The following is a 13481-nucleotide window of genomic DNA, read 5'->3' as shown; positions in this document are numbered from 1 at the left end:
GCCCAGAGAAGGGCAGCAGAGCTGGTGAGGGGTCTGGAGCACAGGCCCTGTGAGAGGTCGATGACAGAGCTGTGAGTGTTCAGCCTGGAGAAAAGAAGGCTGAGGAGGGACCTTTATCACCCTCTATAACTCCCTGAAAGGTGACAGCAAGGTGGGGGTTAGCATCTTCTCCCAAGAAACAGGCAATAGGAGATGAGGAAATGGGCTCAAGTTACACCAGGGGAGTGTTAGATTGAATTTTGGAAAATACTTCGCCACTAAAAGGGAGGTCAAGCACTGGAACAGACTGCCTAGGGAAAGGGTTGAGTCACCATCCTTCAGGTATTAGGTGTGTAGATGTATTTAAGGTATTTAAGTATTTACAAGGTATTTAAAAGGTGTGTAGATGTGGCACTTAGGGACATACTTTAGTGGGGAACTTGGCAGTGCTGGGCAATGGTTGGGCTCAGTGATCTTAGAGGCCTTTCCAACCTAATTGATTCTACAGTCATATCACTGTATTTTCAGTATAGCTCAGTCCTTCCTATCTGAGGACTCTTTTAAAGCAGCTTCTTCCTTTATGCTCAACACCTTGACCATGGGAAACTGTTTTTATATATTGGGATGTGGTAAGACAACTCCATATCCCACAATTGCACTTGAGGCTCCTGTAGAAGATATCCACTCTTGGGAGATGGCTGTGAAGGAGAGAGAGTCACCAAGAGTTCTGCTTGCTTACCTGAATGTTCTCCCACCCCTTGCCAAGGTACATGTAAGATTACATATATTAGCTAGAGAGATCTTATATTATCTCAGCAAAAATCTGATGGTATTCACCAACATTAATCAAAACAGGCTTGAGCTGCCCATTGCTAAACACAGCTGCCAGTAGAAGTAACTTAAAATCTCTAAGACAATTACAGAAGAGCTTGCACATCAGATAAAAGTAATACTAGGGTTATATCCAGAGTAATCTGGACACAGGGAGCACCCAAGGAAGAGAATTCAGAACTGACATGCACCGAGTCAGCTGGAGAGTTAGTACTCTACCATACCGTGTCCTGATCATTGTTAACACTGGTGTAAAGCTGTGGAGTCTAAAGGCTGTGGTTATGGATCTGTGCAGGTGAGAGCAAAATCCATCCCACTAACATTAAATTACATACATTCTTATGAAGGAATGATGGACACTGCACGCTCACGTATGCTTGACACTACAAACAGATATTAATCCCTTCCTAAATGTAAAATGAGTTGGGTTTTATTTCCCTATAGTGTTGCAGAAAGAGTAAAGCAGGAATAGGGGATTATTTGGCAAACTCATTATAAAAACTCAACAATTTAAATCTGTCATGTTACTGACAAAACTGAACCTGAGCTCTTCAGCTGGACATGATTTAAAATACAGACTGCAGATTTATTGAGAAGTAAGACTCCTGAATGTTCTTATGACAAGTTGATTGTAGAAGTTACATATATTCCTTTCTTTAAGGGTTTCAAAAAGGAAAGACAGCAATGATTTTAATTGATAGTCATTCCATACCTCCGAGTTTGCCATATTTCATTCAAGCATATTACAGTAAAATTTTTAGGGAGGTAATTTGCCTCTATGTATAAAAACCCTAATAGGAATGGAAGTTCCTAAGGAACTTAATATCATAAAGCCAGTGGGTCCTTATACCCAGAAGCAGAAAACCATTAACATTAGTTCATAACATTTCTGATTTGCAAGCTCAGACTAAATTTTTTTAAACCAGACTCCACTTTAAAACAATAATCCTTGAAGACTGTTGTCATAAATAAGCATTACAATACCTAACCTTCTACAAAAATTAAAAAACTTAAGTTCAAAATGTTCTTTTGCTCCCATAGCCATAATAACAAAAATACACATTCCCAGAAGGTTACTAGAATCTGTTGCTTTTCTCAAACCACATACTGCATTTGAGCAACAAACTACTGCACTCTTAAAAGCTAACAGTGATAGGATACTGAAGAAAAGCGACTACTTGTTTAAACACAACTGGAACTCATTTGTCCATTGCATGCCACTTACATTACTGCTAATTTTTTGATGCATAAAAGTACCAAGATCATTAAGTGTCAGCTATTAAAACAAATCACTGAAAGTATTTTTCAATTTAGGACTGTGTTTAATTTCAAATAGAAAACATGCTTTTTTAAAAAATAAATTATTCACTAATAAGAACCCCAGTATCGTGAAATCAAATAATCAAGTATTGTACATTTTTAATACTGTACATATATTATATATAGTTTTCTCATATTTCAGGTATTTATTTCTAGATTGAAAATCATTAGATTGTTTCCTTGATAAATTGAAACCGTAAAAGCCAATATACCTGTGAAAGCAATTTGCATTACTTTAATTAAAAAGATACAAGTGAATACAACATATGTACAGAACTGTGGAAATCAATCTATGGACTACATACATGAAACCTAACTGTCCCTGCATATTTAAGTACAGATCTATTTTGGCAATGTGGAGGTATATCTTTCATCCTGTTGCAAGTCCTAACATGTAAGTAGGAAGCTTCAAATATTTGCATTCTTAATCAAAGTAGCAAATGTTAACTGAAGAGCAACGGGATTTAAAAAAAATTGCATTACCACAAACAAGTAGTACAGTAAAGTTAGTAAGCATTTTTAATAGCATTTTCACATTTTTTAAAAAAGTCTCTGAAATGGACCTGTACATTACTTTTATTGACAGAACATAAATATAAGAAAAAGATCCCTAAAAAGATCAGAATTCTTTCCCAAACATAAAGTGCCAAGATGTGTATGGTAGTAAGAAGTTTCTTTTTTTTTTTTTCTTGATTGAACAAGGAAAGGTTAACACAACGGTTAACCACAATTTCAACTGAAATCTTTTAAAAATGTCATGTGTTCTTGAGCTTCAGCATTCAGATCTTTTAGAAGATTCATGGTGCTCTTCTAAATTCACTTGCAGTTCATTTTGACATTCTGGTGTCTCACCTTTGACAGCTAAATGAATAACTTTTAGCCACTTCTGTTTCAGTTCCTCGTTGTCCGCAGCAAAGCTGTGCACAGACTTGGACTGGGTCAGTTTGAAGCTGTGGGGGAGGTCAGCACTTTTCGGAGTGTCATCCACTGTGTAGCCCAGAAGAGGAATTGTAGCCAGAGCTTTAACATCCTAAGAAAGACAAGTTCTTTATTAAGGAGACACTAATCTACCCATTGCTTCTCATTTGCTGTACAGTTTGGTGAAAACACTTGGATCTTTCCTCCATTCCCAAGCCATTTGCTGTCTCTTCCTCAAATACCAGTGACAGTAATGACTAAAATCTTTTCCATTTCCCCTGTACATACCTGTGGAGCACCGTACATGTAGAGCACCAGAGCCTCCTGTTTGGGTATGACACACCATGCTTTCTGCCAGGGCTTGGACTTTTCCATGTACTGAAGAAAGCTACATATGACACTATTTCCAGAGACTTCTGCAGATTCAATCTAGAAAATAGTAGAAAGCATAAAAAGGAAAATAAACTTCCCTTCAAAAAAGACTAAAAACAGAATGGAAAAGCAGGAAAATTACTAGCATTCAGATCAACTCCTGGATAGTATGTGCAACAGAGCTTCAGGAAATAGCCAAGAAAGATCATGAAGGACTGGATTTATGGAGAATATCTATATCTATATATCTATATCTATATCTATATTAAAGACATACAATCACAACACATATTCCCTTAGCATGTGTAATCTGATTCTTTTTTCATCAGTAATTTTGGATTATAGACTTCTGTATCAATCCAATTTTTGCCACCACAGTCAACCTTTCTCTGTATCTGAGCATCTACAACATTGCCAATCTACAACATTGCCAATTTCCAAAATTACACCACATTAGGCACTGAAGTTCCACTAACTATCCAACATGACAACTTATCTATTTTGGCAGTCAAAATATTACAACAGAATCAAAGTCAAACACATTTCTAAGAATAACATAAGCATTCAAGCACTAATCCTAGAGAAAAGATTAGATTAATTGCTTAAAATCTGTAGATAGACTAAAATGCTACTCAAGTTAAATAGTGAACCTGAAGAAAGAACACAAAATGATTATGTATTAAAATTTCCTTGATGTTTCAGATGCCAAAAGCTGGGGGCAACCTGAACTCTCAAAGGTCCATTTTATACCCTTATCAAAACAGTGTCATACTATTTAGACTCTGAAGGAAGAGCAAAATTCTTCCCCATTCTCCTCATTTCCACCCCCGGCTCTTTCAGTCTGGATATTTATTTTCAAAAATCAAGTGGTAGCAGTGGGGTTTGTTGCTATGAAAGCTATGAAGAAGAAAACTGAAAATTTATAAGGGATGGTTAAATTTTGTCACAGGAGATGATGTAACTGAAAGAAGCAAACAAATTCTAAGGTTTATAATTCCCTTAAAAAGTGCAAAGTTGCGAGAAACTTTTTTAAAAACAGAAACAGTTTTGCAAAAGTGACTGCTGGAAACCAAAATCTATGGAATGGGATGAAATTGATCTATATACTTTTTATTTCTCAAAGAGAAAATAAACTCTGCAAGAATGCTACCATTTTTCACCTACTGATGAACTAAAATTATTGCAGCTATACATACATAGTATTTTTGAATGACATACCTCCAAGATGCCCTTCCTCTTCTTTTCTTCACTGTCTGTACAACCAATTATTACATGATAGCAATCCTTACAGACTTTGTTTAATTTATTGCCATCATATTCAAGATGTGCTTTGTAATCAGAACATTTCCAGCAAACCACCTAAGGAAAAAAAATACATATAAAATTTAAGTATTTCTAGAAGTTTATTAAAATATAAATAAAAATTAGTATTATGCTATTTTTAGTATATTTTTAATTATACAGAACAAGAAAGATGTCTTTATAATATGTCAACAATAACTTACTGGAAAATAATGATTTTCCAAAATTATGCCACTACTTCTTAACTAGAAGTGCTTCTTCCTATTTACCTGGTGGAAATTTTGTACTTTGCATAAAATTACATCAGCCTTTTAATTATAGTAGTTTAATTATGTAGTTTAAAGTTAGGAATAGAAGTAGAACATAGCACAAGCCATGCTGGCAGTTTCTTTATATGCCAATCTGAAGAGGTAGCTTACCAACTGATTTCTATATAACCAGAATGAGGCTATGAGAATGAATAAAACCTACAACTGAGATGACCTTTTAATGGTAAAATCTAATAAAATCAGAAATGGCTACTTTTTTAACTTGCTAAGAAACATTAGCATGCTTAAACGTATATATATACCTATACGTATAAAATTTACAATTTTAAAATTAAATAATAAATACACAGAATAAATAAGCCAATATCCACTGGTTTTCCAATTTTTCTTTTCAGTATATATGTAACTGAAATGCAAGTGAGATATCAGAGTTGTTTCATTAGAAATGTTTTTCCATAGACTTCTTCTTTCACATGAAAAAAAGATGTCCTAAATAAAAAATATGAGTGTAGTTATTTCAAGAAAGAAAGGTAGATAAATGGACTTGTACCATCAACACATCTGAACAAAACTTTACTGTGGACCAAGGTTTTGCAGTACTAATCTAGATCACCACCTTCAGCTTGTAGCTCTAGACAATATTAATTAAGTATTCCAAATTACGTAGTCACTTCTGGAAAGCCACTATTGCTAGCCCAAATTAACTCCCAAGAAAAAAAAATCTTCTGAAATTAAGAGGAGATGTGGATCATATGAAGATGTGACAGAACTATAATAGAGGGAAGTAGTTAGGAGTCTAAACAAAAAGGGAAATAAAAAGGGAGAGTGTGGTTTTAACATCAACAGAATTTTAAGACAGGAAGACCTTTGGGAAAAACCCTTTATGACAACTGTAAAATCAGTAATTTGGAGCTTCTGAAAAAGTCTGTAATGTCCTGCAAAGCACAAAAGTAGCATTAAAACATTAGAAAGAAATCAGACAAGACACCCTCTACGACAAATATTAAACCTGAGCTTGTGCTACCATCTGGTGGAGACAGGCAGAGCTGCTGGGTGCGAGAGAAGAAAGTACAGTATGTTTGCTTTTCTTAACTTCTGAAAACTCACAAGTCATGCTACCACTGTTTGATGGTTCTTTCAAGCTGGATATATTACAGCAGCTGCAATACTCTCTCCCCACCCTCACATTCCCTCCTTCCCTGATGCTTTGCCCATGCTCACAGTTACACGCTGAACCCAGCTGAGAGCAGCTCCAAGTTTACCTAATGAAAAACTGCATGGTTTTTTTGCCTTTTAGTGGAGTCAGCCAGTGCTGCCTGAAATAATGCTGGATTATGCCATCTTAATATGGCCTTGGAACTCTTTATATTAGTAGAGGTCTCTCAAAACTGAGAATATACTGTTTGCAGGGCCTTGGGGCATTATACACAAATGTATGCTGCTCCTAATGACTTCCAAATTCACCATGCCAGCTAAAGCAGGTGGAGAGTGGTGGCAGGTGGCAGCACAGCTGCTCAAGGAAGCTGTGGATGCCCCATCCTGGAGGTGCTCAAGGCCAGGCTGGATGTGGCTCTGAGCAGCCTGGTCTAGTGGAAGGCATCCCTGCCCTCAGCAGTGGGGTGGGGACTAGGTGATGTTCAAAGTCCCTTTCAACCCAAGCCATTCTGTGATTCCATGATGACAAGGAGCCATGAGAAGTCAAGCTTGGAGACACTGCCAGGCCTGCTGAGCAGCTACAGGCGCTGGGGTTTGCACTTACATGCCCACATGCTCGGCAGTGGTGCCTCCTCCTGGTCAGTGCATTGAAGGGTTCCTTGCATTTCATGCACATGGTGACTTCGTTATCCCGGATCCACCTCGGCGCTCTCTTCCCAAGCTCAGCGTTCTAAAGGGGGGCAGGAGGAAAAAAGAATTTTAAAAGCTAGTGAAAGGCTGCACAGTACTTGAAATAGGGAAAATAATTATTCTCTTCCTCTGGAAAGGAAATTACAAAATATAGCTCAAGATGCATTTTAAAATCTATAAAAGAAGTAACAAAGAACCCAGTCAAAAATCATGATTCATCACTGAAAGGGTGCTCTGTTACGTGTTTCAAGAAAGAAAGAGGCTTGTTTACAAGGTTTGGCATTAGGAAGAAAAACTATTACCAGCAAGATGACTGCTTTGTGATTATTCTGCTATAAGAATGATGAGCTTGAAAACAAAGTTTCTGCCAAACTTTTCCCACTTATTGAAGAACACAATGATATTAAGAAGGAATAACAGCAGCTTACAGAGACTTCAACAGGCATGTCTTCATATTCTTTAGCAATAGCATTTCTGAAAGTTTCATTCCTCTGCTGAAAAGCTTCAATAGTACTCTGAAGTGCCTAAGGGAACAGTGGAGAGATTCTTCAGACATGGTAAAATTTAAAACATATTCTGCATTCTGACCACTCATTGATCAGCAGAGAGAAGGTAGAGACAGAAAGCATGAATATTACTTTTCTGATTGCTTCAGTGACAAAGTGTTTAGAAATTAAAGAATGTAGATGAATTTACCTTTATCCATTCTTCTTTATCCTGTTCAGAACTAAAAGAAATATTTGACACATTAGTTTGAGACTAGTTCAGGAAACATTATCCCACTATCAACAACTTCTTGCAAAAGCCAAGTAACACTGCAGTGATTCTCAAGAATTTAAACAATACTAATTGTTAACTGTCCAACTTACAATAAACAAAAACAACCAAAAAACCCAACAACAAACAAACAAACAAAACCAGAAGACAAAATTTAGAAACATGAGAATTAACACTTTAGTGTATCTGGCTCTCCAAAAGTGGCCTCCTCCTTGGATAATGTGTTGGGAAATCAACCCTGCTGCACTATGTAATACCAGTCATGCAAAATTGAATTTTAATATAGATTGCTCTGAAGGATGCAAAAGAGAACTTTTACAAAACCTCAATTAAAACAGCTCCCCATTTGTTGTTTTGCAGTATTAACAGAACATTTAAGCAAGCAGAATCCTAAACTACTGTCTGCCCTTCCCACCTACCATCTGCACATGAGGAAGAAGAAACATGTCCAAGCAGCCAAAATCATTCTTCCTACCTGCTTGTAGTAAAAACCAAAAGCTGAGCTATTAAGCATAGTACCTGACCAACAACCTTCCAAAGAAATAATCTACCAGCTGTTTAAAAACAGTAATTGAAAATGTAGTTTGAAAAATAAATATAAGCCTACTGTTAAAAATATGCCAAGAGTAAATTAAAAATTTTTACAGTGTTAATACGAGCTCATTAATTAAGGATATTAAGGCATAGGGTACATACACTACTCATATATTAATAAAGATTTTTCTAATATAATTGAATATGAGCTTTGTGGCAATGATTCCATCACAGTTTTGTAAAGACTTAATGTTTTCTAGCAGTGATCACAAAGCAAAAGAAAAATCTGTGCTTCCCTCATCTAAATTAAACAAATGCAATAAACTTTCTCCTACTGGTAATGTAGGAAAGCTAACAAAATAAATTTACTTTGTTCTATCTGTTTTCTTCCAATAAAAACATGCTTCTGAAATTGTATAGCAAGATGCCACCTTTCACCATTGAAATAGGTATATGGCATAGCAATATAAAAAATATTTAGATATCACACAGTAATTTACAGTAGATATGACTGATAGTCAAAAACATGCCCCAGAAATCCTGCAGATCTTAGTAGAAAGGGGTTTTTTGTGTCATTTTTCAAAGTATATATTTAATTTGAAATGAAATAAAATGTAGGTAAATATATATGTACTGTTATCTTTGCACCTTCTCTGCTGTAATTCTCATTAAATATTACAGGTTTTCCATAATGGAAAGTAGCTTGCAAGCTCATTGGCTAGCAAGCTATGGTTTGTCCCCAAATACATGGTGCCAACACAGAACTGCACTCACCATGGACATTTTCCTGCTTATTTAATCCTCACCTCTCTGCAATGAAACCCTGAGTGATAAGAATGGATTTTTAAGCAGGCTCAAGAGGGGAGAAGGAGCATCTCATTTTATTTGAGTCTAGACTGGGACAATTTAGTCTAGGCAATGCAAAAAGGTAAGGGGAAGGTAACTCAGTAAAAGGAGGATACAAGAACTAGTAAATTGGAAAGGAGAGAAAATGCCAGTCAGAAAAGTGTGCCTGGAGGAAAAGGACCCAAGAACTAAAAGGAGAGCTTGCCTCCCAGGAGAAGGTTGATACGTGGGTTGGAAGAAAACAAGTAGATGAGAAATGGGTCTGAGGAACAGAGGAAAGCAGATGCCCACCTAATGCTGCAGAAAACTCTGTTCTGTGGAGATAAACCACTGGGAGGGAGAGCTTTGTTTGTTGGACCAGGGCAGCTCACATCCCAGGGGCATCAGTGATTAACACACCCAGTGTCCTGAAACACTTCAGTCATAAAGGCTGCCTTGGCACTGCTCTCAAATTCCCAGCCAGCCCATTCACAGCTACCTTGGGCTTTTCTGCAAAGTCAGCCAATGTGCTATGCATCCTAGATACATCATCTGCTCAGAACGGTTCTTGGACCTACAATTCATTTTTTTTTGGCAGCCCAAGCTATTTTCAAAACACCAATATTAAGATGAAATCCACTGCATTGCTGTTCAAATCTGTTAATCTAGTCTTCTGTATATTTGATCTCAAGAAACAGGCTAAAAAGACTGCTTACCTGGCCTGCAGCTCCAGTGTCCGCTCTTTTCCAGACACCTGGAAAGTGTGTGGATATTCTTCATTGTGAGTTTCTATAATCTTCATGCCATCAATGCCCACTCTGGTTCGAACTGAGAACTTGGATCCTACCAGGCTGAATTTGGGGACGCAGTAGAGCAACATATTGTTAAACTGGGGGGAAAAATAAATACATGGTTTTGCACTAATAAAAACACATATAAAGCCATAGTATGTCCACTGAGAGCTGGACAATGTCACAAAACTAGACTTGATGGGTGAGGAAGCAGGTTGTGTCCTGATCAGCTGGTACACGAGAAGCTCTAATGCAAGACAACTTCTCTTTCTTATTTCTTTAGGAATAGTTTTTAAGGACAGCTTCAGTGAATGTAAGAATAATTGTTCTGCATATGCAGCATTCTTCATAGTATTTATTATCAAACTATACTCAGGCCACATACTCTATGCCAACATAAAGCTTTTCTAACCAAGTACCCTTTCTTGCACTCCAATTCTGCAAAACCTACTGTAAATTGTAGAATAAGGACTCTTCCTTCACCATATGCATTTATATTTATCCTGTATCAAAATAATTTTGTTTTGTACAAGTTGTAACTAATGTTATTTGAAGCCATTATTTGTCTTTTCTTCAATACAAAAAGAATATTTCTTAAAGTTTCCATTTGCTGAAACCCTCCGTATCACAGGCGGAAAAAAATAGTACATGAACAGGCCAAAGATATATTCCTTTATTAAACTGGAACTTTAAATAATGTTTAAATATCTAAAGCCCCAGCCTAGAAGCACAGTTATTAAACCAGATATAAAATGTTTAATTTTCTCACTTTTTTCCCCCTCTCATTTTTCTCAAAATTAATTATTAAAAAGAAAAACTCACTTCAGCTGAATCCTATTGCATAGAAATCCTGACTAGACTATTTCCTAGTCTGCATCACAGGCACAGCACATTTGACCTTGTCACCTCCCCTATGAAGGGACCATCATTTAGGTCAGCTGTCTGCCCAAACTGAGGTCTTACTATGACTTCTGCTTTTGTTTGATGTACAGATAAGGAGGAGTTGTGCCTCAACATCTTGTCACCACTCTTTATTAATCAGATGAGTGGCCATGCCAGAGACCCTGAGCAAAAATGTATCAGCAATTTTCAAGGCATGGGATGCAACAAACTCCACCAAACCTTTTCCAAGGGACTTGTAAGGGAGCATGGCTGTACTTTTTGAATTCCAGCTGAGAGGATGACCTGACGCAATAAAAAGCTCCCACAGAACCATGAGACTTACTGGGACCTCAACACAATCTACCAGGGCAAAGATCCTAAGCTTTTACATTTCAGTTTAATGAGAATTTCAAAGTTCTCATGACCAGCAGCCACCATACTCACCAGGAAGAGATACCGCTCTTGAGCAGATGTGTTGCGAGCAGCCAGTTTAAGGATCTGTCCTTCTTTTATCAGCTCATTTGAAGGATTCACAATGTCTTCCTCTTCTCCCAGCATCTCATATATCTCTAACAACTTCTTTAGATTCTCCTTTACAGTGAAAATGCAGTTATAAAACTTAATAATTGAGAGCACAGATCTTTATGCAGTTTAAATTAAATGATGGGAGCTAGTATAAATCTGGAGACTGTTAGTTTTGGAAAACATATTTATACTCAGTGTGTGTGGTCTGACTGATTAATTTAGTTGATAAAGCAAGCAGTATTTTTAGAAATGTGATATCCTTGGTAATTTCTAAAATGCATTTGTTTATACAGTCTGCATTACTTCTTGCCCAAAACATCTCACATTTCAATTAAGATCCTATCATCCCAGCCCAATCAGGCAGAGAAACAAACATTATCCTGCACTCAGAGAAACAGATTAAACAAGGTTAAGAGTTCAGTGCAGTATGAGTGATTTGAGTCAGGAGAAGAACTAAGTCTGTCCCATTTTCCACTTGAGAGAATTCATGCAATGACAGATTTTTTCTCTCATTTCCAGAAGCTGTATAAATACATTAAGTAGGAACAATCACTTTGACCCAAGAAACCAATTCTTGTCATTTTAGGGAAGATTTGCAATTCACTCTCCTAGCTTCACCAAATATTGAAATATAATATATTGAAAAGCGAACAGGGAAACAAGGATCATTTACCATTTTTCTTATTGCACTATTCGAGTGACTTGCTGCAGTGGATATAATTTCCAGGGATTCTAGACAGAAGAAAAAGAAAAGAAGTAAAACCAAAAAGCTGCACTTTTACTTATTTATGTGCTACATAGGGGGAAAAAGAGGGGGGACACAGGGGTAATTCTACAAAAATGTTTGTTGTTTTTATGTAAATTACAAAGCACAACAAATTTCTTCAGTTAGCAATAAAAAGAAAACAAGATAAAATGGAAGGCATAAAAAAGTCAGCCTCTAAATAGAAATTATAACATGGAAAGACCAGAAGAGAATTATTACTGTAGCACTTCAGCACTTTGAGTCACATTTTTTTGTGACAAGAACAGTCATGGTTCTCTCCCTTCTTTTCTCCATGTTGCTTTCCCTCTAGTGCAAAAAAGTCAAACTATATTTTTTCATCTTACAAGTGTTTACTGTAATGGTACTAAATAGGAAATATTTAGAAGTGAGTTGTGCTTTTTCCCTGCAGAAGTTTAAAATTACAATGAGTCTAACTTCTCTTTTTTTTTTTACAAATAACAGTCACACATTCCAAATGTGCATAAAGCAAACCAAAATGCCAACACAAAAAAAAAAACTAAATTAAAAAGCCACCACAAGCCCTGATCATCTGCAAAGCAAACAAATCAAACCTGTGTGCTATTCCAAAACCAAGATAAAACTTATGTGCTCCAGGAGAGTGCTAGAGGCTTTATGGTTTTTACATTAACTTCAATTCAAACATATTTTTTTAAGGAATGCTATGATTCCACTAAAGAAATTCTATCATTACTTTCATGGGTAATTCTTTACTTTGTCTTTCCTGAAAATATCTTTAATTTACAGTATCTTCTTACTAATATCTTATTATAGCTCCTTTAATGGCCTGAAGATATTTACTTTCAGCATCTTTCCAGTCTAGGGAATCCTGAGGCAATTTCCTTAGGTAGTCCTTTAGAAGCATCTCGTAGCGTGGAATGCGTTGGACTGGTTCTAGCATGTGATGTTGCAATGTCAAATTTCCACACACTTTTTCCTTCTAAAAAATTGTAAACATATTTCAATGAAGCAGGCAAAAATGTCATTACGATACCATAAAATAAAAGTTATGGTTGATGAAACATAAATAATGTATTTTGAAACATGCATGATAGGTCTTCTGAAGGAATAAAGAACTGTTTTACCGAATCAGATATCAGAAAATCTTCACAAAGAAAAAAAAAGTGTAAAAACTTTTCTAAGAATTTGACAGTCTTACTAAAAAGTCTTAACAAAAATAATCTTTTAAACTCCAGTGTATTTTAAAATAGGTTTGTAGTAACAGACAAGAGAAATACTTCTGAATTGATAAGAACAGTTCATGACCACATATTGTAAACAATCATTTTAATGGGCTACAGAGGTATGTTTTACCTATCTGAGGAGGGAATGCTTTCCTGGAGTTTCATTCACAATGTCAACTCCCTCAGCAGTGTCCCTCCCTCATATCTTAAGATGAATACTCATTTCCATAATCTTAGATGCAATTAGATTATAAAAACAAAAATTACATTAAAACATACATTGTTTTCTTCTCTGGCTTACAACCGCAAGACCCCACAGAGCAGTAAAATTTAAGTAGGAATA

At 36.3% G+C, this 13481-nt stretch overlaps 1 protein-coding gene across 2 annotated transcripts in view; it reads right to left on the bottom strand.

Annotated features, from left to right (window-relative positions):
• Positions 1-714: 714 nt before the first annotated feature.
• Positions 715-13481, bottom strand: part of FGD4 (FYVE, RhoGEF and PH domain containing 4) — a 50844-nt gene continuing 38077 nt past the window's right edge. For both annotated transcript variants that reach the window (XM_033058536.2, XM_033058538.1), the window contains exons 8-17: positions 12756-12894; positions 11844-11902; positions 11090-11236; positions 9689-9861; positions 7533-7563; positions 7265-7360; positions 6751-6876; positions 4639-4779; positions 3337-3477; positions 715-3160 (exon numbers count right to left, since the gene is read on the bottom strand). In XM_033058536.2, the coding sequence (XP_032914427.1) occupies positions 2903-3160; positions 3337-3477; positions 4639-4779; positions 6751-6876; positions 7265-7360; positions 7533-7563; positions 9689-9861; positions 11090-11236; positions 11844-11902; positions 12756-12894 (1311 nt within the window). In that variant the 3' untranslated portion in view covers positions 715-2902. The remainder of the gene's footprint in view (positions 3161-3336; positions 3478-4638; positions 4780-6750; positions 6877-7264; positions 7361-7532; positions 7564-9688; positions 9862-11089; positions 11237-11843; positions 11903-12755; positions 12895-13481) is intronic.

Source organism: Catharus ustulatus, chromosome 4 (genome assembly GCF_009819885.2).
Source record: "Catharus ustulatus isolate bCatUst1 chromosome 4, bCatUst1.pri.v2, whole genome shotgun sequence".
Taxonomy (NCBI): Eukaryota; Metazoa; Chordata; class Aves; order Passeriformes; family Turdidae; genus Catharus; species Catharus ustulatus.
This window is presented reverse-complemented; position numbering and strand designations above follow the sequence as displayed.